General features: G+C 51.2%; 2 protein-coding genes across 8 annotated transcripts in view; both read right to left on the bottom strand.

The window, feature by feature from the left end:
* Positions 1-374, bottom strand: part of DNAJC5 (DnaJ heat shock protein family (Hsp40) member C5) — a 36139-nt gene extending 35765 nt beyond the window's left edge. For 2 of the 3 annotated variants that reach the window (XR_008376653.1, XM_053574940.1), the window contains exon 1: positions 171-374. The gene's annotated coding sequence lies outside the window, so the exon portion shown is untranslated. The remainder of the gene's footprint in view (positions 1-170) is intronic. The other variant, XM_053574942.1, reaches the window with a different exon arrangement.
* Positions 375-4944: 4570 nt separating this feature from the next.
* TPD52L2 (TPD52 like 2) lies at positions 4945-25489 on the bottom strand. 5 transcript variants are annotated; one of them, XM_053574933.1, is made up of 9 exons: positions 25336-25489; positions 21580-21716; positions 18357-18505; positions 16931-16990; positions 11523-11624; positions 8932-8958; positions 7972-8013; positions 7019-7067; positions 4945-6495 (listed from the first exon to the last, which is right to left on the bottom strand). In XM_053574933.1, the coding sequence occupies exons 1-9, from the start codon at positions 25352-25354 to the stop codon at positions 6400-6402; spliced, it is 681 nt and encodes a 226-aa protein (XP_053430908.1). In that variant the 5' UTR covers positions 25355-25489; the 3' UTR covers positions 4945-6399. The 5 variants fall into 5 exon arrangements, with proteins under 5 accessions (XP_053430908.1, XP_053430911.1, XP_053430909.1 ...); XM_053574936.1 differs by lacking the exon at positions 7972-8013; XM_053574934.1 differs by lacking the exon at positions 8932-8958.
* Positions 25490-25951: the final 462 nt, after the last annotated feature.

Here is a 25951-nt window from a genome sequence, read left to right as displayed (position 1 = left end):
GCCTAGTCGCGCGGGCCCAGTCGCAGCTGCAGCGCCGCCGCCGCAGCTCGTGTCCGGGGCTCAGCCCGAGGGTCGCCGCCATTTCCGGCTTCGCGCGCCGCCCCGCGCCCCCACCCGCGGCCCCCGCGCCGTCCTCCGGTCTGACGCGCGCCCGTCCGCAGAGAGCTTACCTGCCCGTCCGGCCGCTCGCCCGCCCGCCGGCTCCGCGGCTCCGCTCTCCGCTCCGCGGCGCTGCTGGGCAGCGGCCGACCAGGTCCTCAGCCTGGGCTCCCGGGGCGGCGGCGGTAGCGGCGGCAGCAGAGGGCGCGGGAGCAGCACCGGCAGAGGCGGCGGGGACGCGCACGCTCACGCACGCATCCGCACCGTCGCGCGCGCCCCCCCGGAAGGACGTGGGCTCCGAAGGGTCGGAGCCGCAGGCAAGACTGGCCGCGCGTGCGCCCAGAGAGATGTGTGGAGGCCCCGCCCATGAGAGGGCGGAGCTCGAGTGACAGCCGGGGCGAGGCTGTGGGGCGCCCTGCGGAGGCACCACCCACGAAGGGGAGGAGCCCAAAGTGACGTCAGGACAGAGACCCCTCCCCCGAGGCGGAGCCACGATGGCTAGGGGCCGGAAGCTCCAGTAGCGGTGGGCGGAGCTCGCAGCGGCGGAGCCGGAAGTTCCCCCCACCCGCTAGGGGTGGGCCCGAGGGGCGTCTTTGAGGCCGGACTCCGGGCAGCTTCGACGTCTCCTGTGAGCCGGTAGGTGGGCCGCGAAGAAGGACAAGCTTGGGGCTTGACCTGCGTTGAGCTTCCTCAGCGTTTTACTTAAGACTGAGGAAACGTACTCGTTCCCATCAAAGACCAATCGGAGCGCGCAGGTGAGGGGGGGGGATCGAGGCCCGACCCCCGCTACTGTCTTGGGGCTGACACTTGCTCAGTCAAGGGCACCGACACAGCACTTCCCTCCACGCGGTTGCTCCCCTCCAGAGTCACACGGTCGGTGGAGGGCAGGGCAGGGCAGGGTTCGGCTCGCCTCCCCTCCGCCTGGCCCTGCGCGGGCCTGTCCCATTCACCACGCCCTTCTATCCTGTCTGGATTGCAGATTCCAGATTACTGTTAACGTAAGTCGAACCTTAGGCCGATTCATATAGTATTGCTTTTCCCTTGAGGTGCAAACTTGAGTTGTCCTGCCGACTCCCTTCCCTGTGGTCTGGGGGTAATGGTGGGTCTCCCCTCGCTGCCACCAGAGGCGAGGCTTCTGTTCCTAAGTCCCCATTAAACGTTTCTTTCTGAGAAACTGGGTATGTCAGCCTTTCTCTGGTCTCTAAACTTCCTCAGACTTTGAGGGTAGGCTTGGATAGACTGCCCACCGCGGAACACCTCTCACTCCGTATAACCCCGTAGCCGGCCATTTATTGGGGGCCTACGCTGCTGCTGCCTGTGCAGGTGTGTGCCGCTCTTAACTCTGGACACCACCCAAACAGACCTCTGCAGCCAGTGCTCCTGCCTCTTCTCTTCAACTGTTAAGGCCACTGGCCATTTTTCATTTAGTGGAGACACCTTTTTAAAACAATCCAAATGACATCCAGGGCTTGGCACACTGAGTGAAATACAAACTTTTCTCCAACAGGCTGTGGCCCACACCTTCCTCTGCCCTCGTCTTGTACTCCACTGCCATCACACCAGTCTTGAAGTGCCTGTAAGTGACTGAGAGCCTCCTTGGGAGGCTCAATGGAGGCAGCAAAAAAAGGCCTCTGAAACCAAGAAGCAGAAAGGCCAGGCTGACTACTGTGTCTGTTGATTCAAGAGAAGGAAAGATTTCAGGACTGATTGAAGGAATGAGAGAACAAAATGGATCCAGTACCAATTCTGGATTGAAGCTGTGTTCACCTTGTGTCTATGAGTGGCAGGAAGGAATGAATCAAGTCTTAAGTGAGTCTCTCTGAGCCTAGTAGTTCCACTTCAGGGTTATTCTTCCTAAGAATATGTACGCAAATACAGAAAAAGGTATATGCACTAAGATGTTCATAATGGTGTTATTTATACGAGTAATAGTGAAAATGGAAACCTTGTCAAGTGTACAAGCACATTCAAGTGGAATATTAACGTTATTAGAATGTATACTATACAAAAGCAAAGAAAATGTTTATGATAGCTCTTGAAAGTAAGTGACCAAGATGCATGATCTATAAAAAGTACATTACAGGCCGGGCATGGTTGCACACGCCTGTAGTCCCAGCGCTGTGGGAGGCCAAGGCGGGTGGATTGTCTGAGCTCAGAAGTTCAAGACCCGTATGAACAGCAGTGAGCCAGAGTAAGACCCCGTCTCTACTAACAACATCAAAAACAGCCAGCACCGCCAGAGGAAGAAGAAAATCAACAAAAAAGGAGTACTTCAAACAAAGAAGAATGAACAAGCAAACTGAAATTAAAAATAAAAAAAAATTAAAAAAAAGTACATTACAAATATGTTTACAATAAAACCACACTGTTCAGAGGAAAGAGGACAGGAAGAAAGCAAGCTGTCAACAGTGGTTATGATTTAGGCGTCTCACACTGACATCCCATGGCATCAGGACCTGTTAACTACTTTATGTACTTTGAGCCCTTTCATCACATGAGGCACATACTGCTCTCTTCATTCTGAGAAAAGGGGGGGGTCATTCAGGCGGTGCTACTGCACTCCACGCGAGCCCCTCCCTTTGCTCTAGTCATTAAGCTCTCAAAGAATTTTGCCTCAACCAGAAGCCACAGCTACTTAGGGGAACACCTTGTCTTCCCCAAGAAAGGAGTAACAAAGTCTTTGAGGGTCCACACAGGAAACCTGTGGCCTTCCCAGTCCTTAGTGCGGCCTTGTGACTGAATCCAAATTTTACCTAACAAATCCTTTACTAAAAGGGGCGCAGGGGAGGGGGGAAGGGAGCGGAGGGAGGGTGATTGGTGGGATTACACCTGCGGTGCATCTTACAAGGGTATATGTGAAACTTGATAAATGTAGAATGTAAATGTCTTAACACAATAACTAAGAAAATACCAGGAAGGCTCTGTTAACCAGTGTGATGAAAATGTGTCAAACAGTCTATAAAACCAGCGTATGGTGCCCCATGATCGCATTAATGTACACAGCTATGATTTAATAATAAAAAAATAAAAGGGGCGCAGCAGAGAAAGATGAAACTTTTTCTATTTTTTTTGAGACTCTCATTTTGTCACCCTTGGTAAAGTACCATGGCATCAAGGCCCACAGCAACCTCAAAGTCTTGGGCTCAGGCAATTCTCTTGCCTCAGCCTCCCAAGTAGCTGGGACTACAGGCACCTGCCACAATGCCCAGCCTTTTTTTTTTTTTTTTTTTAAAGGAGGTCTTGCTCTGGCTCAGGCTGGTCTCCAACCTGTGAGCTCAGGCAATCCATCCACCTTGGCCTCCCAGAATGCTAGGATTACAGCCCTGAGCCACCATGCCTGGCCTAGATGAAACTTATCTCGCCTCCTTTGGTGCTTGAAATCAGAGTGCCACAGGTTCCCCACCCTTCATCCAACTATTGGCTACAGGTGGCTCACTGCCATACTGGGGCTTATGAACCGTACAATTTCAGGCCACTTAACTTTCCCTGATCTTAGATCTGGGTTGAGCCCCACTACCTTTGACCACTGAAGGTCTGATGCTCCCACTAAAGCAGTTCCTTATGGGAACGGAACACCCATCACGTGCAAGCACCAGCAGTGCAGAATGAAATTCGCCCTAAAGGGTCTTTACTGATGAGTTGGAAAAGCAGGTGCTGAACACTGGATGCTATCCCTTTTCTTTATTAGGTCTCACTGTGTTCCCCAGGCTGGTCTTGGACCCAAAACACTGGGACTATAAGCATGACCTACTGTGCCCAGCTTTTGCCATCTTTGAGTAACAAAGAGGGAAGTACACATTCATATTTGCTTACTGTTGTGTGAGGGAACACTGGGAAGATGAATAAGCAGTAATAACTAAGTCACTACAGAGGGTGGATGGAAAACACTTAACAAAGGAGTCCTTGCATCACCCTGGGACACCTGCCCCAATACATGCACTCTCCCTTACACCTTAGGCAGGCTTTCAGCACAGCCATAGGCGGACCGTGTTCCTCCCCAGGGCAGCAGACAGACACTGCTGTCTGGAGCCTGCCCAAAGCAGGCCACTCCTCCATCTGCGCCATCTTGACTAATCTGACCTGAGCCAACTACAAACTTGCCTTGTTTGTTCAGCACTCAAGGGGCTCCAGGCACCCACCCCTGCTTCCCATGGTCCCCTCATTTGTAGAGCAAGATGCCTGTAAAGGGCTACTATGAGCACAGGGTGAAAGAGCCCCTTTGAGGCTTAGTGCCTGTAGCTCAGCAGCTAGGGCACTGGCCACATAAACCAGGGATGGTGGGTTCGAACCAGGCCCAGGCCTGCCAAACAATAAAAAAATAGCCATGTGTTTTGGCAGGTGCCTGCAGTCCCAGCTATTTGGAAGGCTGAGGCAAGAGAATCGCTTAAGCCCAAGAGTTTGAGGTTGCTGTGAGCTATGATGCCACAGCACTCTACCGAGGGTGACAGTGAGACTGTCCCCAAAAAAAAAAAATAAGAGCCCCTTTGAAAGTCCTAGGAGTGGGACTCTCTTCTTCCCAATGCCCACTACACTTCCCCTGGGTGTGACCCTGCCTCACTCCTACCTGCACAGAATGACAGCACAGGGCCTTCCCAATGCCCAAGGCTGCACACTGTATCAGCTCAATTACAACTGAAGCTAAATGCCCACAGGGACCCAGAGTGGGGCAGCCCTGACTGCCCAACAGAGCCCATCCACCTTGTACCCTGGTAAGCTCCTCCTCAGAGGTGTTGAGTCTAATACCAATGTACTAACTTGCTCCATTTACCTTCCTGGCATTGAATCACATAGGGACCTCTTATGTCACAGTCCTGAAAGACAACACCACACAAGGGGAGGTGGATTTTGCCCAAAGGAATGCTTTATTGACAAGTTACCCATTATTCACGTTAAGAAGATACATCAGCTCCCACCTCTACAGCTGCTGCCTCCTCATTGCACTCCACACCCTGCAAGGGCCCCAAGCAGCGCTCTTCCTGGGCCCCTGCACTCTTATGTGTATTTGTCTTCCCAAGGCCGAGATGGCCCAGGCCATTTAGTTACCAGAGGATACCTTCAGCCCATCATCCCTCCTGTCCAGGGACTGCTCAGCCTGCAGAGAGGGCAAGATCTCGGTGCCCTAAGAGCCACCAAGGCACAGAGCTGCCCCTGCAGACCATACCTCCTGACTTGCAGGGTCCTGATGCAAGAAAGGCTGTGGTCGTGACAATTTAAAAACAGGAAAGAGATCTTTGTAGCTCTTGAGAAAAGCTGACAGCAGAGTCCTGGCTCATCCAACACCTACCCTGACCCAACCTGTGGGGTCAATTCTGTTTTTCATTACCCTACATGGAGTGACTGGCTGGAGCCACTGGCTAGCACACAGGCAGTTCTGTGAAGGGGGCTCACCTCTCCCCAAGATGGGGGCTTTTCCTAGGGGCCCTTCAGGGCAGGGTAGGCAGCCAGTGGGAGCTGCCACTGGGATGGAATATTAGGGAAATAAAGCACATCAGTTGGGACAGGCAGCTGCCAGGTGGGCTAAACATAAATTGTATACAGTACTCACAGCCTATTAAAGAATCCTCATTTTTATATATTAAAAAATCATGAAGAAAGCATATGGCAATTTAAGGCTTGTATTTCAGCTTGAGTCAAAAGAAATAATATTCTCTAGCTAACTGAGACTAAAGTTATTTGTCTAATTTTAATTTTGAAAAGTCCACTGCATTTAAAAAATAATGAATTTGCTCTTGTCACAGCTAGCTCAGTGTAACAACCAGGTAGCTGCTGTGATAATCAGTTTCCTTTCGGGGTGGGGGTGGGGGGCTCTCAGAAAAGGAACAGTTTCTTCATTCAGCATTTTGAGATCAAAAATTTCAGATCAGGTGGGTGGCTTTCTGGGTGATTATATTACCTCTGTGAGTCAGGGGAGGAGAAGGTAAGAAAATGCCACTTTGTCTGTAGAAATGACTCTTTAACCCTTCGATATTCTGATGAGCTAACAGAAGCTGAAGAGAGTCTGGGCTTTGGCTCAACACCCTCCAAATCCTCCACCCTGTCCACCGCCTGCACCCCAGGAAGGATGGCACAGTGATGTGTTTCATCTACGAACTTTAGTGTAAAACATCCGTGTACAAGACTGTGTTCTCTAAATCATGCGAACGCAGCAGCCACATCTCTGTGTGGATGGGCACAACTGTCTTCTAGCCAGCTCTGTCCACTTGCCCACGCTGGCCGCTCCATTGTGCAGCGCAGAGCCTTGGCTATGAAGAGGAGAGTGTGCACGCACTTGCTCTGTGGCCGGATGAGACCACCGTGGGCTTAGAAAGGCACGTGATCTGACAGGGGCTGGTCGCCACTCCCCGCTGGGGAAGGAAGATTGTCACTGCTGTTCTCTCTGTCACCCACAACCTTAGACTACAGGAAGGAAAAGACCAAGAAAGAAAAACCTGAGACAGAGGACACACCTGGTAGGTCCTAGGTCCACACTCACTTCTCTACTGAAGTTTATGTGACATACACACTACTCAGCAATGAAAATGGACAAATCTCTGACAGGCGACAGCTGGAACAGGTCTCAGGAGAATTTTGCAGCGTGAAGAGACAGCCCAAAGAGTAAGTGCTACAGGGCTCCATTTATGTGACATTCTTAAAATGACACAGAAAAGGAAAAGAGATTTGGGGGTGTTGGAGGTAGGGCAGTAGCTACAGAGGTACCATATGGGATCTGGCTATGAGGGAAGCTCTGTCTGGACTATCATGTTGGCATACTGGCCGTAAGGCTGCACTAAGGTTTACAAACTGTTATCACTCTAGGAAACTATAAAAGGCACAAGGGACCTCAAGATAGTACTTCTTCAACTGAGTTGAGTCTACAACAGGATTAAATCACTAGGAGTAAAAAGCAGGAGAACTGGGTGATCCAGGTACAATTAATTACCTTCATGGTCCCGACTCGGTCTTCGAACGACTTGAAAGCTGCAGAGTTCCTTCAGAGAAAGGGAAGATAACTAGTGTAAAAACCAAATGCCATGCTGCCCTCCAAGATCTGAAGGGCCTCAGTGTTAACACCACCCTCCAGAAGGATCCCCAACAGCATCCTGAAAGCTCACTGCAGAAATACAACACACCACAAGAGGTGCCCCCTGCAGAGGGTCCAGCCAGGGTCACTCCAGAGGCTCTGCAGGTCAGAAGTGAAGTCAGCAATGTCCACCAACCATAGCATAGCACAGGCCCAGATATTACATGGAGAGCTGCAAAGCCCTTGACTGTGCAGTGGGAAGCCACTTATCTTTGCTGCATTGTAAACACGCACCCTTGGCTCTTGTACTAGGGTTATGAGAAGTCCTAGAGTTCTTCACACACATCTCAGAAAAGTGAAAGGAAAACCAAGGACAATGCGGGGACAGCAGAGCAAAGTCGAGACAGGAGAAAGTGGACCAGCCCTGTCCATTGGTCCCTCCCCTGCCTGCCCCAAAGCCTCTAGAGGCCAGCATGCTAGTAACACCCAACTAGAATCTCCCAACAGGGGCTCTCCTGTGCTCGAGAGCATGCTTGAGTGAGACCCTGCTGTAGCAGGTACTATGTCCATGAGCCCTGTCCCCACTCCCTGCCTGACTCTGCAGGCATTCAGGGCTGGGAAAGTTCAGGACAAGGCCCAGTTTGGCAGAAGGGTCTCCTCTAGAAGCTGTAGGATAGGAATCTCATCCCTACCAGCTCTTCCTTATCAGCCAAGAGGGGTCAACCCTCAACCTTCAGCCAACAAAGGACTGCCAGGGGAATGGGCCCCTTGACCTGGGGGGCACAGGAATGGAAATTTGTGACTAATGGGGGCCACCCGACCCTCCCCCCAGACACCCAGCTCTGGAGCTGCAGAAGGAAGGCATACCTTACCTCATGGCTGGCATGCTTATGGAGTGGCGGATGGAGTAGCTGCTGCTTGAGAACAGGAAGGAGCAGAGAAGGAAGTGAGAGTTAACATGAAGACAAGACCGCAGGCACGTCAGGTGGGTCGCACAGGAGCCCACCCACCAGAGTGCAGAGGTGAGGCCCCATACCCAGCACCGCTAGAGCCACCTGCTCCTCCATACAAAGCCCAGAAGCAAATTTGGCCCAGCTCCTCTATCCTCAGCCACATGACACTGGGGAGGGGAGCCCACCAAGGAGACTGAAAGCACCTAGGCCTGGCTTTCACAAAATACTGGGTACCAGCAGTTTCGCCCTTTCTTGACTTTCAGCAAGTTCAATGACCTTCTAGCAAAAGATAAACAACCAAAATATTTGAAATCAGATCATTCTGGATTTGGCCCTAGACCTCCAAGTTCCAATGAGAAAAGCACATGACCACAGCACACTGGGGGTCTGCCTGCAAGAGTGTGAGGAAAAGGGCTGCCTGGGACCAAGACTTGAAGGTTCTCAGGCAATATATGAGACAAAATGCAACCTGAGGAGACAGGTCTGCTTCTCAGAAAAATGAGGGACAGGTATTTGAAATAGCAGTTAGATGGTCAGCACAACCCTTCCAAGTCAAAATGCTTCCTTTTAGTAATAAATTCAAGTGTGGACACCAAGATGCCTGTTGTATGAGGAGGCTGGGTCAGTCACTTACTGGCCCAGAAGTAGGTGGCCTGCTCATGCCCAGATGTGCTTCGCTTCTTGGAGGGCAAGCACCTGTCTCTGCATGGGTCACTTCTAAGCCACAATAGCAGCCTCTGCTTTGTCCTGAGGCACAGCCAGCTTAGTCGTCATTCTCACCCACCTCTCACCTACAGAGCCTCCCCAGGGCCTTGCAGAAGTCCACCCTGCCCCAAGTGAGAGAAAAGCCTTCCAAAGGTGCATCCAACTCAGTCTTACCTAAAGGAGTGTGAGAATGGATGAGACCTAGAAGGTGGCAGCAGGAGAGAAGAAAAGCAGCATTAAGCAAGGGAGGCCACAGCCCACCCACAACCCTCGGCTGGGAGCCTCAGGCTTCCCTGCCTGCGCTCTAGAGAGCCACACTGGGATGGCTCCTCAGTTCTCATGCTATCAAGGAGAGCTGCCCTATCCCTAGCACCCTCAAGTCCTGATTCTACAGAGTCAATGGGCAATGGGCAAGCCCAACTGCAAGCCCACAGCTCTGCCTGGGCTTGAAATCAGATCATTCTGGATTCTGGGCCTGTGTGTGCGGCCCTGCATCCACACCCATGTACAGGTCTGAGGGGAGAAGCTCCAAAGAGGGTCTAAGCCACACCTAAGACATGCGTGGTCCTCTGGAGCAGCTCAAAGGTTTGACATGCATGGCAGCCCAGCTTGGCCAACATCTCCTGTCAACGGAGGCCCGTCAATACTGCTGTAGGGAGCATAAACACCACAGGGTCTGGACACTCTGCTCACCAACCTAGAAATGTGGACCCGAGGCTTGCTGCAGACACATAGAGGACAACTGGCCACTCCTCCACTGTGCAGGGAGCCCCTCCATGGGGAACTACTGAAGAATTACACATTCTCACTCAGGCGGCCTGTGGTGCCCACACCCTATGGGAAAAAGTGGGACCACGTCCTTTTGGGAGAGAGAGGGGCAGCCTAAGGTCCAGAGAAGGCAGATACCCTTGAATAAGATCACGAAGCTGGATGGAGACCTAACCCTGGTGTGAATCTCTCCCTGATCTGAATCTGCTACTTCTTCCCATCACCTTAGTCCCAGGGCATACCAAAGGCCTCAAGGCCAAGGCTAGCCTAGAACAGGCTATTGTAGACACAGGCACTAGACAGCTGTCCAAAAGAAAACTCTCAACCTCAGGCTCTAAGCCAGGTTGATGGGCCTCAACCTCAGAAACCAGCTGTGACCACTTGGTGAGATGATGGGCACACAGCAGGGTTCACACCACCACTGCAAATACCAACCACAGGGCCTGGGTTAAGACACAACAGCAAAAAGGCATGCCTTTGGGCACCCTGACCATGACCAGCCAACTGCAGAGGCTGGTCCCTGCTGGCCCCACATGCTGAGCAACACACATAGAGGCAAGGCATTTGGACACAGCTGTCCTGGCACCTTTGAGCCTGGAGCCCTGCTCACTGCCAGCCATGCCCAAAGGCTGCATGACGTGGGATCAGCAGCAGGTCCCAGGTCTCCAAGGAGAGTGGGGGCTTAACACCTTGTCAGAGGAGCAGAAGCGAACAGACCCAGCCAGCTTCCAGAGAAAGAGGCCACATAAAGAACTGCCTGGGCGGCGCCTGTGGCTCAGTGAGCAGGGAACCGGGCCCATATACGGAGGGTGGCGGGTTCAAACCCAGCCCCGGTCAAACTGCAACAAAAAATAGCTGGGCGTTGTGGCAGGCGCCTGTAGTCCCAGCTACTTGGGAGGCTGAGGCAGGAGAATCGCCTAAGCCCAGGAGTTGGAGGTTGCTGTGAGCTGTGTGTCGCCACAGCACTCTACCAAGGGTGATAAAGTGAAACTCTGTCTCTACAAAAAAAAAAAGAACTGCCTGGAGCCATACAGCCAAACTTATAATCCAGGCTATGTAGGAAGCCAAGGCCGGAGGCTCACTGGAGGCTGTAGGGCTATGATTATGCCACTGCCCTCCAGCCTGGGAGAAGTGCCTAGATCTTAACAGCCAGAATCAGGTCCTACATGGCCACCCCCATCAATACCAAGGGCTTGTACACCTGCCCAACTTCCACTCCAGGTGCTCAGAGCTCCCAAGGGAGTGAATGACTCAGAATGAGCCACGCCATCGAGAAAGAGGGGCTTCTAGCAGGGCATGGTTTACCCACAGCAGACACCTGTTACTTCCTTAAGACACACTGAGGTCAGATAGGCATTTTCAGAGAGAAGCAGGCAGCAGCCTGGTGGTGCTCTCCCCATCATAGTGCTGGGCAGCCCTGCCTCAGCAAGGTCAGGCCACCACTGGTGTGTGAATGGAGGCTGTCCCTGAGCAGGGAATGCAGGCATGTGCACGGTCCACAAGGCTGGGGTGGCGTGGGGTAGGGGCTGCCTGCCCACCCACCCACCCAGCCACCCCCTGGCCCCGGCCCTGCTCATTGAGGCACCTCTGATGGCCAGTAGGTGCTACCAGCCCCTGGGAAAGACATTCAGAACTAGGGCCTCCTGGTGTCCAACTGCAGCTCTCAGAACCTGAGACAGGTAAACAGCCCTGAGGAAATACCGTACTGAGCACCTGGTCCAGATTGACCTCCTGCCTTGACACCCCGGCCAGAGTGCTTGCCTCTTATGGAGCTTCCAGGAGCAGCCTCCCCCCACCCAGTCACAAGGTACCCAATGGCACTAATGACTGCCTTGCCCTAAGAGACACAGAGAGGTAGCTGGTGGGAGGCCACAGTCTGGTCCAGGCCCAGTGTCCAGGACCAGGCCCCACACAGCTTCCTGCTGCACCTCTGACATGTCAGGTCTCACTTTCCTCAACCAGGTCTCAGACAGTAAGCCCAAGATGGGGTGTCTCACCTCATGTCTCCCAGCTTCCTGCTGATGGCAGAGCCCACTGTGGACAGGGCAGCTGAAGTCTTCTGTCCTGCCTGAGAGAGTGTCTCCTGAGTCTTCTTGTAGCTGGAAGAAGATACACCAGTTCAACCAACCACACAGCAGGGACAGGCCACAGCCCATAGCAAGGAGCAAAGCACCAGGAGATTACTCAGAGGGAAGGCAAAAGGGGAGTCCAGCGGGGTGAGACCTTCCAGCTGGCCAGTCAGGGGACACACTCCAGGGCTTCTTGACCCCAGGGGAAGCTGTGATGGCAGCAGGAGTGGCCGGCACTGCAGACATACCCACTGACTCTCAGCAGCACTGCAGAGTCACTGCCTCCCCATTCTGCTGTAATGCTTGCTTTTCTCATCCTATGCATCAACATTGTCTTCACCTCACCTGACACTGCTAAGCCCACTCTCCTACCTCCTCTTAGTGTCTCTGACTATTTGACAAGCACCACACCTGCTACTGAGAAGCCAAGCCCACGGACACCCCTCAATGTGGGATAATCCCGGGCAAGCAGTGTCAGATGTTGGAGGAGTCCTGTCATTTCCTGCCCAGACCAACACAGGTGCTAAACTTCCCTGTCCTTACATGAGACAGTCCTCTGAAGGGTGCACAGCAAACTCGACCCCGTGCACACAAGATGAGCTTCATGGCATAGACTGCAACCTGTGGGTCTTTTCAGAACACGAACAGTAAAGACTGGCACGTCCATCCCCTCCCACCCCTAAGTGCCACCCACAGCTGGGTACATCACACACAGCTGTGGCTCTATGACCTCACCAGCAGGAAGGGTGCTGCAGCTGCAGGGACATGTGTGGGCTTACTGAGTCCACACCTGGATGGCTACCCTGTCTAGCTGCCACCACAAACAGGAGACAAAGGGCCTCCAGCATGACAAAGCCCACAACAACCACCTAAACCCAAAGCCAGCTAGTCACTGCTCCCAACCAAAGCCAGGGCCATGTCACCAGGGCCAAACTAAACAGATGGCATGCCTGGCTAAACGCCCAGGGAGTGACAGTTAGGGATGATAGGCCTCTGGAGAAGGTGCAGGCTCCTCTCAGCCCTGGGAGCATCACCAGACACTGTAGAAGAAAACATGAGGGACAAGCCTTGCCGAGCTCTCCCTCCCATGCCCTCCGTGTTCCTTGCAGGAGGACCTGGCCCACCCAATAGCATGTGAGGACAGGCTGCAGTTGCCACTGCCTGCTCCAGCCCAGGGAAGGGCGCAGACCATTCATTTTCCTGTCAAAATGGAACAGTGAAGACTGTCTACAGAAAACAGACTCAGTGTACCTAGAACCATGTTTTGTTCTTCTTTTTTTTTTTTTTGTAGAGACAGAGTTTCACTTTATGGCCCTCGGTAGAGTGAGCCATACAGCTCACAGCAACCTCCAACTCCTGGGCTTAAGCGATTCTCTTGCCTCAGCCTCCCAAGTACCTGGGACAACAGGCGCCTGCCACAACGCCCAGCTATTTTTTGGTGGCAGTTCAGCCGGGGCCGGGTTTGAACCCGCCACCCTCGGTATATGGGGCCGGCGCCTTACCGACTGAGCCAAAGGCACCGCCCTGTTCTTCTTTTTATACAAAACATCAGGCAAGGCTTGGCACCAGTGGCTCAAGCAACTAAGGTACCAGCCATATACACCTGAGCTGATGGGTTCAAATCCAGCCTGGGCCCACCAAATGATGACGGCTGCAACCAAAAAATAGCCGGGCATTGTGGCGGGCACCTGTAGTCCCAGCTACTTAGGAGGCAGAGGCAAGAGAATCACTTGAGCCCCTGGAGGTTGCTATGAGCTGTGATGCCATGGCACTCTACCCAGGGCGACAGCTTGAGGCTCTGTCTCAAAAAAAAACACCAGGCAAAAGGAAACTAATGACCTGAAATCGTTTCAGAAATGCAAATTCAGAACACACTTTCAACCTCTATTCTTTCTAAAACAACAAATACATAAAAACATGTCCACATTCAGTGGTCTGTTTTAGTACTAAGTAAAACAGTCTAAAGCGGAGGTTTTAGAGAAAAATCCTCATAGACTATCTGTTGGTACCCAAAGGGTAGAGTTGTCAGCAGGGTACAGTGCCAGCCACATGCACTGAGGGTGGCAGGTTCGAACCCGGCCCAGGCCAGCTAAGCAACAATGGTAACTGCAACAACAAAAAAATTGCTGCGTGGTGTGGCGGGTGCCTATAGTCCCAGCTACCTGGGAGGCCAAGGCAAGAGAATCGCTTAAGCCCAAGAGTTGGAGGTTGCTGTGAGCTGTGACATCATAGCACTCTACCAAAGGCGACATAGACTCTGTCTCAAAAAAAAGAAAAAAATAGGGTGGCACCTGTGGCTCAAAGGAGTAGGGTGCCGGCCCCATATACTGGAGGTGGTGGGTTCAAACCTGGCCACGGCCAAAAACTGCAAAAAAATAAAAAAATAAAAATAGGGCGGCACCTGTGGTTCAGTGGGTAGGGCCCTGGCCCCATATACCGAAGGTGGCGGGTTCAAACCTGGCCCCTGCCAAACTGCAACAAAAAATAGCCAGGCGTTGTGGCTGGCGCCTGTGGTCCCAGCTACTCGGGAAGCTGAGGCAAGAGAATCGCCTAAGCTCAGGAGTTGGAGGTTGCTGTGAGATGTATGACACCCAGGCACTCTATTGAGGGCGATAAAGTAAGACTCTGTCTCTACCAAAAAAATAAAAATAAATAAAAAATAAAGTCAGCAGGGTCACAAGCCCGTGTCTGGTGCTGCCTTGGGAAGGTCCAGAGGATGACTCAGGCAGGGCAGAAGACACTTGACACCAGCAGCACCCTTATGACCACATCACAGCTCCTAACATTTCTGGCTGTGGAATAAGGGGCCACAGAAACAGCAGTCTCCAAACGAAGGGTGCTCTGGACTCAGTGGGCATCGCCACGTGGCCCAAAGTCACCACCGGCACCTTGCTGGCCCTTTTGCCTACTGCAGCCCCAGCGAGGGTCACAGTGCTACAGCCCCTACTGAGAGCCACACACATACTTGCACACTGTGTTGGGCTGGGTCAGAGCAAGAGCCCACCCCAGACAACTGGGCCTGGCTACACATGAGAAGGCCAGGCTATGCTCCCCAGCCAGCACTCTATGGAGTTAATGGATCTTTCAGGAAAAGAGCCCTGGACAGATAACAGTTTCCTTCCATGGTCAGCAAGGATGCCCATTGTCCAGCCTGGAGCATCTGGTGGGTTTCCTTCTTCCTCCCCTTCTCCTGATTCTGCCTTTGGGGGAATGCCCCCACCTTCACTTGAGGTGGGCAAGTGATCCAGGCCTGGCCAGCTAGGGGATACCAGCTCCCTGGCCACAGCCACAGTCCAGCGAGGCCATCCTGGTCCACAGTGTTGCTGGACTACAAAGCTGGGAGCAGGGGCTTCTCTGCCAGGGAAGACGCCCACCTCTGTGCTGAAGGACACAACCTTCAGCTGTACTTCCTGTCACTGCAGAGTTACTCAAGTGCCCACTCTCAGCCCTGAGTTCTTAGCTAGATCTCCCTATAAAAAGACTATAGTGAGGCGATGTTTCATGACTCATTTTTGGGTTTCTGCTCTCAGGTAGCAGAGCAGTCTGCTGAGAGAGCCTCAGCAGCACCACAATTGTTTCAGGGCAGCATAGCTTCATGAGGGCTTTACCAGAGGTGCAGACACTCACACTACCTGCCAGGCCACATGCTCATTCCAGTCCTCCAGGGCCACTGGTTGAAAGAAGCCTGCAAACACATGGTTAGAAGCGGTAGCGACCCAGCTCTCATCACCTTCCCCTGCAAACACGTAAGTCAGAAGTTTGGCAAGATGGCTCTCATCATCTCCCCCTGAAAACATGTGGGTCAGGAGCTCAGCAAGCTGGCTCTCATTGCCTTTCCTTGCAAAAGCTTGGGCAGTGGAGCCTGACTAGGGGAGGCGCAACCAGGCTGAAAGCACGACATTCTCAGCCACCCTGTCCCCTAAAGCTGTGCTGCCCTCTTCCTGGGCTGTCACTGCAGAAATGCATCCAGCTCTGGAAACCCCGGTGTGACAACTCTGCCACTGATAGAATCTGGGCCCTGCCTCAGGCAAAGCCTCCACCAGGCAGAGTGCCAGGCACACACCCACCCACAGGATTCTTGGAGGGCTAGAAGGTTTAAGTGCCCATAGCTCTTTCAAAAACCATTTGAAATAGTATCCCAGCCGGGCAGTGCCTATGGCTCAGTCGGTAGGGTGCCGGCCCCATATACCAAGGGTGGAGTGTTCGAACCTGGCCCCAGCCAAACTGCAACAAAAAAATAGCTGGGTGTTATGGCGGGCGCCTATAGTCCCAGCTACTCAGGAGGCTGAGGAAAGAGAATCTCCTAAGACCAGGAGTTGGAGGTTGCCACGGCACTCTACCAAGGGTGATAAAGTGAGACTCTGTCTCAAAAGAAAGAAAGAAAAAAAAAAAGAAATAGTATCGCAGCCTGATGTCCGTGGTTTTACAGAACAGTGCTCCAGTGTTTTCAGGCTGAGTCTGAACTGCATGCCTGGTATCCAGACAGACAACAGTCACTGCATCAACCATGTGCAGAGAGCCAACTGGTGCCGAGGCCCCTTTGAGATTAGCCCAGCAGCACCCGGCAGAACATTTCCACCCATGTTCTGTGGCAACCATGACAGCACTTCCTCCTAAATAAAGTGGAAAAAATCCCATAGAGACTATTTTTAAACATTCCCCTGTTCAATTCCAAGAAGTTGTGCTCTGACAAGGGAACAGAGATGCCGTTATCTATGTTATAGGCTCAAAGCACCAGGAGTCACTCTGAGTGGCACCCTGACGGAGACCTGAGGCCACCCATGTGTTCATCCGCTCTGCTGACACTCCTGTGAATACTGCCGCAGTGCCACCAGCCCACAAGGACTTCACGTTCCCGCCAGCACAACCTACACCACACGTTACTCCCCAAAACCACCCTAAAGTATGAGTGAAGCTCTGAGAACCCAACAGCTAAAGCTAAATATGCAGGGGAAGGAAGGAAAGCAAACCTACCAGCCAAATAAAAACCCATCACCAACAAACTCCTACAGGCCAGGTGCTGCTCTCCACCTTGCTCACTGTTGAAAGCCACCTTCTAGTCAGAGAGCCAGCCTGGGTCACCAGGTCTCTCATCTGAGGGACACACATCACAGGTGGGAATTCTAAGCGTAGCTTGGGGCCCTCAGCCACTATCCTCTCGTCCACAAGAGTTTAAAGAATAGTTTCGTGTATACTTGAGAAAAGTTACATTAAGAAAAAAAAAAGCAAGCAAACACTAAAATAAGAATTGTGCCAAGCGTGCACAGCCCCTGCCCCTAGGAGAGTCAGGAGGCAGAGAAGAGGGGGAAGGAAGCGCTGACAATATGGGCACTCACAGGTCCGACTGGGTCACTTTCTCATTCCACTCTCCAAGTTTCTCAGAAGTTTTCACATAGCTAAAAACAGAAAGTCTGTGGTGAATTATTTAGAAGAACTATTTCAACCTAGGCTTCAGACTACAGGTCAGAGTCTAGGAAAGACAGGGAAGGGCCAGCTGGCCAGACTCTCTCTCTCCAGTCTGCCTGAGAAAAGAGCCCACTGCCTCACCACACCGTGTGTAGGCTCAGGGAGCCCAGGCATCAGTGGGTCAGGACCAACCATTTCTTTTTTTTTGGCCAGGGCTGGATTTGAACCTGCCACCTCCGGCATATGGGACTGGTGCCTTACTCCTTGAGCCACAGGCACCGCCGACCAACCATTTCTTTTCTTGTCACATGGAAGGGGCCCTGGTCTTCCACTTGAAGGAGGCTCTTGGGGAGCATCACTGCTTTAGGGAGCTAGGAGGGCACAACCACAGCCCCTAAACACTTCTCAGACGTCTCTCTGGGGATTCAAAGCTGAAAGTGTCCTAAGACAAAACATGGGCTTTTCATAGGTGAGATATATGGATGCAATTCACTCTCTGGGGCGGGGGTGTGGGGGAGGGAGACATGGCTTCTGGGAAACATACCAACCTCCACCTTGAATGACATGTTTCAGACAAGCCACGCAGCCATGGCCAAGTCTGAAAGCAGTGTATCCCAAATTCAGAGAGCTGAGTGACGTCTAAGCCAGGGGTCTCGGGGTTATAGGGCTACACAGACCAGTCTGCATTGATGACTGTGACCATGCCACATGCATTAAGAGGGACTCATGTCCACTTTAGCAGACAGTTATGGAGACCACAAAAAAGCCTTTCTCATTAAAGCTCTAATTAGTGCTTTCCCAAATTAAGACCCTGAAACACATTCTTCCTATTAATTTCTGCTAGGACAACAAGCACCTACCTTTTTAAAACACATATCAAGGGGCCAGGCGCAGTGGCCCATGCCTGTAATCCCAGCACTCAGGGAGACCGCGAGGTGGGTGGATTGCCTGAGCTCACGAGTTCAAGACCAGCCTGAACAAGAGCAAGACCCCATCTCTAAAAATAGTTGGGTGTTGTGGCGGAGACCTGTAGTCCCAGCTACTTGGGAGGCTGAAGCCAGAGGATCACTTAAGCCAGAGTTTGAGGTTGCTGTGAGCTATGATGCCATGGCACTCAACGCAAGACAAACAACAAAAAACAAACAACAACAAAAAAAAACATACATATCAACTCCTAGCTCTTTGAATAAACATTACAGTCCCTAGGTTGAGGAGTTGGGGCTTCTCTGCTTCCAGATAGGCTCACTTGACCCTCCTTACTGTAAGGCACCATGTCCCCAAACACCAAGGCAGAGGCACAGCTTGTTGCACACTTTCCAGCTGACAGGGCAGCCCCACTATGGGGAAGGTACCTACGCGTTGGAGACCTGCACATCATGCCAGCTCCTGGACAGGTTATGCTTCAGACCCCCCAACGTGGAAAGGCCCAGCCTCCTTCTGAGCTCGCCACAGTGCCTCTCCTTCGCTGCCAGGACCTGGCGCAGGGTGACAATTTCCTCTTCCACCTGCAAAGCATGCAGTTTACATGATGAGCCATCACTACGGTAGGAAGTGACTAACATCCTTACACAGATTGCAGTGAATTACATAAGAACTCTGCCTACAGAAATATGACTTAGGAATAAAGTCTACTACAGTAGACATCTGGGGCTTTTATGTGTGTTTTAAAAGGGGGTTTCTTGTTCTGATCTTTAAGCTGGGGTGCAGTGGCACAATCATAGCTCACTGCAGTCTCAAACACTTGGGTTAAAGTGATCCTCCTGCCTCAGCTTTTTTTTTTTTTTTTTTCTTTTTTGAGACAGTCTCACTTTGTTGCCCTTGGTAGAGTGCTATGGCATAACAGCTCATAGCAACCTCAAACTCTTTGGGCTTAAGCAATTCTCTTGCCTCAGTCTCCCATGTAGTTGAGACTATAGGCACCCACCACAACATCCAGCTATTTTTAGAGACAAGGTCTCCCTCTGGCTCAGGCTGGTCTCTAACCAGTAAACTCAGGCAATCCACCAGCCTCGCTTCCCAGAGTGCTAGGATTACAAGTGTGAGCCACTGTGCCTGCCCCCCTCCTTTTTTTTTTTTTTTTTTTTTTTTGAGACAGAGTCTCAGTTGCCCTTGGTAGATGCATCATGGCATCATAGCTCACAGCAACCTCAAACTCAGGCTCAAGTGATTCTCTTGCTTCAACCTCCCAAGTAGCTGGGACTACAGGCGCCCGCCACAACCCCTGGCTATTTTTAGAGATGAGGTCTCATTCTTGCTAAAGCTGGTTTTTAGCAATCCATCTGCCTTGTCCTCCCGTAGTGCTAGGATTACAGGTGTGAGCCACTGTGCCCACCTATTCTGTTTTTATCTGGTAGTAACCTGGCTTCTGGAGAATTGTCCCATTCTTTCTGCCCCCTCAAGCCAAGTGGTCCTGGTGGGGCTACCAAACGATATGTCCACTTGTAGTTGTAAGGGCTGGCCCAGGATGACCAAGGCCTATCAGAGTTTGTCCCTGGATTGGGCAGAGGTGTCAGGAAACAAAAAAGCCCTTTTTTCCCTCTGGGTTTGGACAATAGGAGCTAGAATTTTTGGCAGACAGGTGGTATCTACATCCACGGGGGAATTCCAGGTATAGCATGAAGAAAGCAGAGTTGAAAGATGGACAGAGATCCTGGTGACAAAACAACCCTAATGACAACATGTGTCCCTAAGGTTAGCTCCACGGCTTGGCAAAAGCCAGTTACACAAGTCAAAAGGGAAATTCTCTTTTGTGCTTAAGGCATTTTGAACTGAGTAACAGAAAAAAAGACTGATAATAAAGACTTGAGAGGCAGGAGGATCAATTATGGACAGGAGTTCCAGGTTTCAGTGATCTAAAAAAAAAAAAATTTTTTGAGACAGAGCCTCATGCTGTTACCCTGGGTAGAGTGCCATGGCATCAGAGCTAGAGCAACCTCTAACTCCTGAACTTAAGCAGTTCTCTTGCCTCAGTCTCCCAAGTAGCTGGGACTACAGGTGCCCACCACAACGCCCAGCTATTTTCTGGTTGTAGTTGTCGTTGTTGTTTGGCAGGCCTGGGCTGGATTTGAACCCGCCAGCTCTGGTGCATGTGGCTGGCACCTTAGCTACTTGAACTACAGGTGCCGAGCCTAAAAATTTTTTAAATAATAAAGGAGGCTATGTGCCCAGGCTACATACACTGGGGCTGGCAGGTTCAAGCCCGGCCCAGGGCCTGCTAAACAACGACAACAACAAAAAATAGCCAGGTGTTGTGGCAGGCGCCTATAGTCCCAGCTACTTGGGAGGGTGAGGCAAGAGAATTGCTTAAGCCCAAGAGTTTGAGGTTGCTGTGAGCCATGGCACTCTATCGAGGGCGACACAGTGAGACAGTCTCAAAAATAATAATAATAATAATAAAGAAAAGAAAAATTTAGACAGGAGTGATATCTTGTACCTATAGTTCCAGTACTTTGGGAAGCAGAAGTGGGAGGATCACTTGAACCCAGAAGTTCAAGACCAACCTGGGAAATAAAGTGAGACCTATCTCCATAAAAAATAAAAAAAATCAGCCAGGCATGGTGGCCAGTGCCTGTAGTCTCAACTACTTCAGGAGACTGAGGCAGGAGCAACACTGGAGCCCAGAAATTTGAAGCTACAGTAAGCTGTGATGACGCAGCTACACTCTAGCTGGGTGACAGAGTGAAAGAGAACCCCTCTCTGTAGAATTAAAAAAAAAAAAAAAAAAATAGGGCTTGCCTCTTAAGAGAGACTAGAGGTCTGCAAAGAGCTGTTCCAAACTCTACAAAGTTGGGGCGGCGCCTGTGGCTCAGCGGGTAGGGCGCCGGTCCCATATGCCGGAGATGGCGGGTTCAAACCCAGCCCCGGCCAAAAAAAAAAAAAAAAAAAAAAAAACCAAACTCTACAAAGTTGATTTCCCTAGATTCTGGAATCTAAAGTGAGTCACTATTAAACTCCGTATTACAGTGTGAAAAGAAAACACTCTTGGCAGTTGGTTTGAATGAAAATTATGCTTGAAGGCTTTTGTTCTTAAATTTTACTTTACTCCTAAGGGACTCTCACTTAAAATCCATGCAAAGCACTTTTTACAAAAGTAGTACTTTTAAAAGGAAAACTAAGAGATACAGATTCATGGGGTCTGAAGAATGACTGTCAAGTATTATTATTTTTTTTTTTTTGTAGATTTTGGCCAGGGCTGGGTTTGAACCCACCACCTCTGGCATATGGGGCCGGCGCCCTACTACTTTGAGACATAGGCGCCGCCCTATGACTGTCAAGTATAAATTCCAGCAGACAGCATGCTAGAGAGGCCAACCCTGTATGGACATTCTCCTCATGCAGCACCTAGGAGCTGCCAGGCACAGAGGTGGCAAAAAGCAATCTGGCCCTGCCTCCACTGTCAGGTAGCTCTGAGTCCAATACATGGAGCTGGGCAAATACCAAGAGAGCCCTAATCAGTGGAAACATGGCACAGGTGTGTGACCTGAGGGCCGCTTCTTCAGAGCACAGCCAGTATTCTACCCTTCATAATCCAAGAGGGCCTTAACTCATCACCCAAAGACAGACAATCAAACCACAGCACCTTGGTGAGCTCAGCCCTGAGCTCCTCTTCCTCAGCCTCGGTTAGGCCTTCAACAGCAAGAGTCCGGGCAGTGTCGACAGGGACATCAGTCATGGAGTCAGACAGCAGACCTTTGTTAGGAGAATTCAGGTTGATGTCTGTTAGAGACAAAATGAGGCCATAAAGTATCAAGTAAGTTACTAGGAGGTTAAGAGGGTAGAGGTCCTCACCCGGATTAAAGTAAGGGTGGGAGGCAGATTCTGGAGACTAACATTTCCTCTCTGCAAGGCCTTCAGAGACAGTCAGAAATGAGATATAAATCTAGTAGCAGCACTACCAATGCTGGCCCAGGGCACCCAAACCCTAACTCTAGTGTCCCCTATTGTGAAGCAGGAAACCTTCACTACAAAGAAAGTAGCCGAGGCTTGGCACCAGTAGCATAGTGGTTATGGTGCCAGCCACATAAACCAAGGTTGGCAGGTTCGAACCTGGTCCAGGCCAGCTAAACAACAACAACTGCAACAAAAAATAGCCGGGCATTGTGGCAGGCGCCTGTAGTCCCAGCTACCAGGGAGGCTGAGCCAAGAGAATCACTTAAGCCCAGGAGTTTGAAGTTGCTGTGAACTGTGATGCCATGGCACTTTACCAAGGGCAACACAGTGAGACTGCCTCAAAACAAACAAACAAAGTAGTCCAATCTAACAGATCTTGCATTTTTTTCTAGCAAAGGAACCTACTATGGCTTAAACACAGTATTACTTTCCACTCAATTCATCTACCAGGGCACATACTAAAACCACATGCAAGAAACATGTACTAGCCATCCAGCTTCTGCAGGGAGTCAGCAAAACAAAACCTCCTTTAATGGAATCCGTGACTCTCATCCCACAACCAGGAGGCTACCAGCATGTGGAGAGGTGTATAGTCCTCTCATATACAGTTTATAAAGAAATCGGTTTAGTTTGGTGTTTTTCAAAAAAGCAATAAACACATTGATCTGACATGTTTAAAAGTAAATTAAAATGCATAAAGACTGAAGAGAAAAGGGCCTTCAGGGCCAAGTGCGGTGGCTCACATCTGTAATCCCAGCAGTCTGGGAGGCCCAGGCAGGGGGATTGACCAACCTGAGCTAGAATAAGACACCACCTCTAAAAATAGTCAGGGGTTGTGGTAGGTGCTTGTAGTCCCAGCTCTTGGGAGGCTGAGGCAGGAGAATCACTTGAGTGCAAGAGTTTGAGGTCTGTGAGCTGTGATGCCACAGCACTCTACCCAGGGCAACATTAGTGAGACTCTGTCTCAAAAAAAAAGAAAAAAAAAAGTGTCTTCAATTATAGGTGTTTGTCAACTGTACAAATCCTAAAGAGTATACTAAAAACAGACTGCACTTAAAGATCTCCTACTTATTTATTTATTTAAACAAAGATCTCCTTAAAAGTAACTGGCTGCAATTTATTCCCTTCCCATATCCCATATAGCTGGAGCTGTACAATTTCTTGGTGTTCAGCAGATTTTTACTAAATGAACTATGCCTACTTTTTTTTTCTGGAGACAAAGTCTCACTCAGTCACCCTGGGGTTGACTGCCGTGGCATCACATCTCACAGCCTCAAACTCTTGGGTTCAACGGATTCTCTTGCCTCAGCCCCTGGAGTAGCTGGGACTTACAGGCGCCCGCCACAACACCTTGCTATTTTTAGAGACGGGGTCTTGCTCTGGCTCAGGCTGGTCTTGAACTCATGAGCTCAGGCAATCCACCCACCTTGGCATCCCATATGCCTACTTCTTTATCAAGTGATTCCAATTTTTATCTGAGACTGACCTATATGATTTTATCATTCATGTCCACTGTGTTCAACCTAGTCAAGTTCAGTAAGGCCTTAAAGTCTCTACAATTTTTCTCTACTACTGTTATTTATTTATTTATTTTACTTTATTTTATTTTGAGACAGAGTCTTACTTTGTCACCCCTGGTAGAGTGCCATGGTGGTATCATAGCTCATAGCAACCTCAAACCTTTGGGTTCAAGCAATCCTCTTGCATCAGCCTCCTGAGTAGCTGGAACTACAGGCACATGCCACAATGCCTGGCTAGTTTTAGAGACAGAGTCTTGCTCTTCCCAGGCTGGTCTTGAACTCCTGAGATCTAGCAATCCACCTGCCTCAGCCTCCCAAAGTGCTAAGGCTAGAGTTGTGAGCCACCATGCCCAAAGTTTTTGGACAGTTTCTGCTGATAAAGCTAAAATTGAATCCCATGGAAACTGGAGACTTACCAAACATGTACCAGCTGCCTTACAATCCCTCTGGGATATACCAACCTCAGCACACTCCTCCAGGCAGAAGTTACTCACATCCTGATCTATAGATGAGAGTGAGGCCAATAAAGTCTTACCAAAGTTAATACAGAAAATAAGTGTGGGGCTGGTGCCCTAGACAAAACTAGCAAGCTAAAGCCCTTCACCCTGGGTAAGCCCCAGCTCTCTAAAATTGTAAACTCATCTGCAAAATGTAGGTAATTACAAAAAGCAACCTCAAAAAGTTATTTGGAAAATGGTAAAAGATCATTTGAGAAGCAGCCTTACTGGTGGTGCCTGTGGCTCAGTGAGTAGGGCGCCGGCCCATATACAGAGGGTGGCAGGTGCAAACCTGGCCCCAGCCAAACAGCAACAAAAAAATAGCGGGGCGTTGTGGCCAGGCACCTGTAGTCCCAGCTACTCGGGAGGCTGAGGCAAGAGAATCACCTAAGCCCAAGAGCTGGAGGTTGCTGTAAGCTGTGACACCGCAGAACTCTACCGAGGGCGACAAATTGAGACTTTGTCTCTTAAAAAAAAAAAGCAGACTTACTACGGTGTCTAGCACATTAGTAAGTGCTCAGTAAATGTTTTGTCATTCTTATGAGCAGAATCTACTTCCTGTGATGCTTAGAGATACAAATTAAACAGTGAAAAGCCTCCTGAACTTAACACACCTGAGGACGTTTGAAGCGCAAATACTTTGTAAATGGCCAGTGAAAGTAGAAAAACCTCCAGAATCTATCGGAACCCAGGAATTCTAATTAATATGCTGATGCAAGACAAACAGAAAAGGTTCCCGGACTTATCCAGCGTGGCTATGTCAATGTGGGAATTTAGCATCCTTTCTCTAGAGCCCCAGAATGGAAGACAGATGTGTATCATCTCAAGATTTTAATCTCCTCGGCCTGCTCCACACGCCTTCTCGTGGTGTGGGGTGTCCGTTCTGAAACAGGCTGGTACGCAGGGTGTGCCCAGACTCACTCCACCCCCTCCCCAGGAGGCAACCCCTAAGTAGGCGGGGCTCCCAGGAGAGTTACCGCCAAGGGGCGAGGCGCTGTACGCCGGGACGGTTCCGCCTACCCTTCTCTTCCTCGGAGCCGCCCTCAACATCTCGGCCCACGGCCAGGGCCAGGGCCACACAGGAGTGTCCTCGGAGGCCCCAGCGCAGAGACGGCAGAGCATGGGTCGACTGGGGAGTGAGTGGTATAACAGGCCCTACTGGGGTGAGAAAACGCAAACTGGGAGAGCGTCAGGCAGGCGGACCTCGGAGCGGCCCCAGGGGAGACAGGGTAGCTGGAGAGACCAGAAAGCGGCCCGAGCGAGGGACGGAAGATGCATGCCGCGACCCGAGTTTTGAGGCTGAAGGCCTGGGAGCTTAAAAGGGGTCGCGGGGCGGACAGGCAGGCATAGCTTGGCTAAGGGGAACGAGACTCGCAGAAGAGACCCCAGAAAGGGGCGGAGCGCTGGGCGGCCCGCCCCGGCAAGTACCTTGGCCAGCGGAATCCATGTTCAGCGACGGCCGGGTTGTAGCGGGCGCCTGAGCCGCGTTGCCGGAGCTAAAGGAGACAAACAGGCCGCGCCCGGAGTCCCTCGCAGCTAACACACTAACCAGCGGAACCTCCCCAGCCACGTAGGCCTTACGTAATCAGAGACGCGACGGCGCTGCTTCCGCTTGGTCCGCCTGCGTCCCGCCCCCCACGAGCGGGGTCCAATGAGAGCGTTGTTTGGCCCTGTCCGTGTTTATCCGGTTCAACCTGATAGGTCGAAACTGCGGACGCAGCAAGAAGCAGAGGCTGGGTTCTGAGGAAATCCAGCTCACCAGCCAGTGTTGGCTCCACCAACGAGACGTGCAGGTAGAATGGGCAGAGCAGCCGGAGCATTGGGGAGGTGGGAAGTGGGAGGGCGGCCTGACTGGGCGCAGCGAAAAACCAGGGCTGGGCTCCAGGGGACTCTCAGGGACGTATGCTGATGCCCACAAGCGCCACGGCTCATGCCTCTCGGCAGGTCACAAGCCCCAGGAGTTCTCTTCAAGTTCTGATCCCTGGGTTTGGGGTTCACCTTCCCCCCTGTAAATCGTTTCTTTTTAGTTATTTTTATGGAGACT

Source organism: Nycticebus coucang, chromosome 21 (assembly GCF_027406575.1).
Source record: "Nycticebus coucang isolate mNycCou1 chromosome 21, mNycCou1.pri, whole genome shotgun sequence".
Lineage (NCBI taxonomy): Eukaryota > Metazoa > Chordata > Mammalia > Primates > Lorisidae > Nycticebus > Nycticebus coucang.
The sequence above is the reverse complement of the archived record's forward strand: the minus strand, read 5'-3'. Positions and strand labels throughout refer to the sequence as shown.

What these genes read in the sequence shown, in the direction of transcription:
- TPD52L2 (XM_053574933.1), bottom strand. An exon ending in CCATTCTCACACTCCTTTAG is followed by an intron (nt 8,014 to 8,931) that starts GTAAGACTGAGT and finishes GTTCTCAAGCAG; the next exon opens with CAGCTACTCCATCCGCCACT. An exon ending in ATAAGCATGCCAGCCATGAG is followed by an intron (nt 7,068 to 7,971) that starts GTAAGGTATGCC and finishes CTTTCTCTGAAG; the next exon opens with GAACTCTGCAGCTTTCAAGT.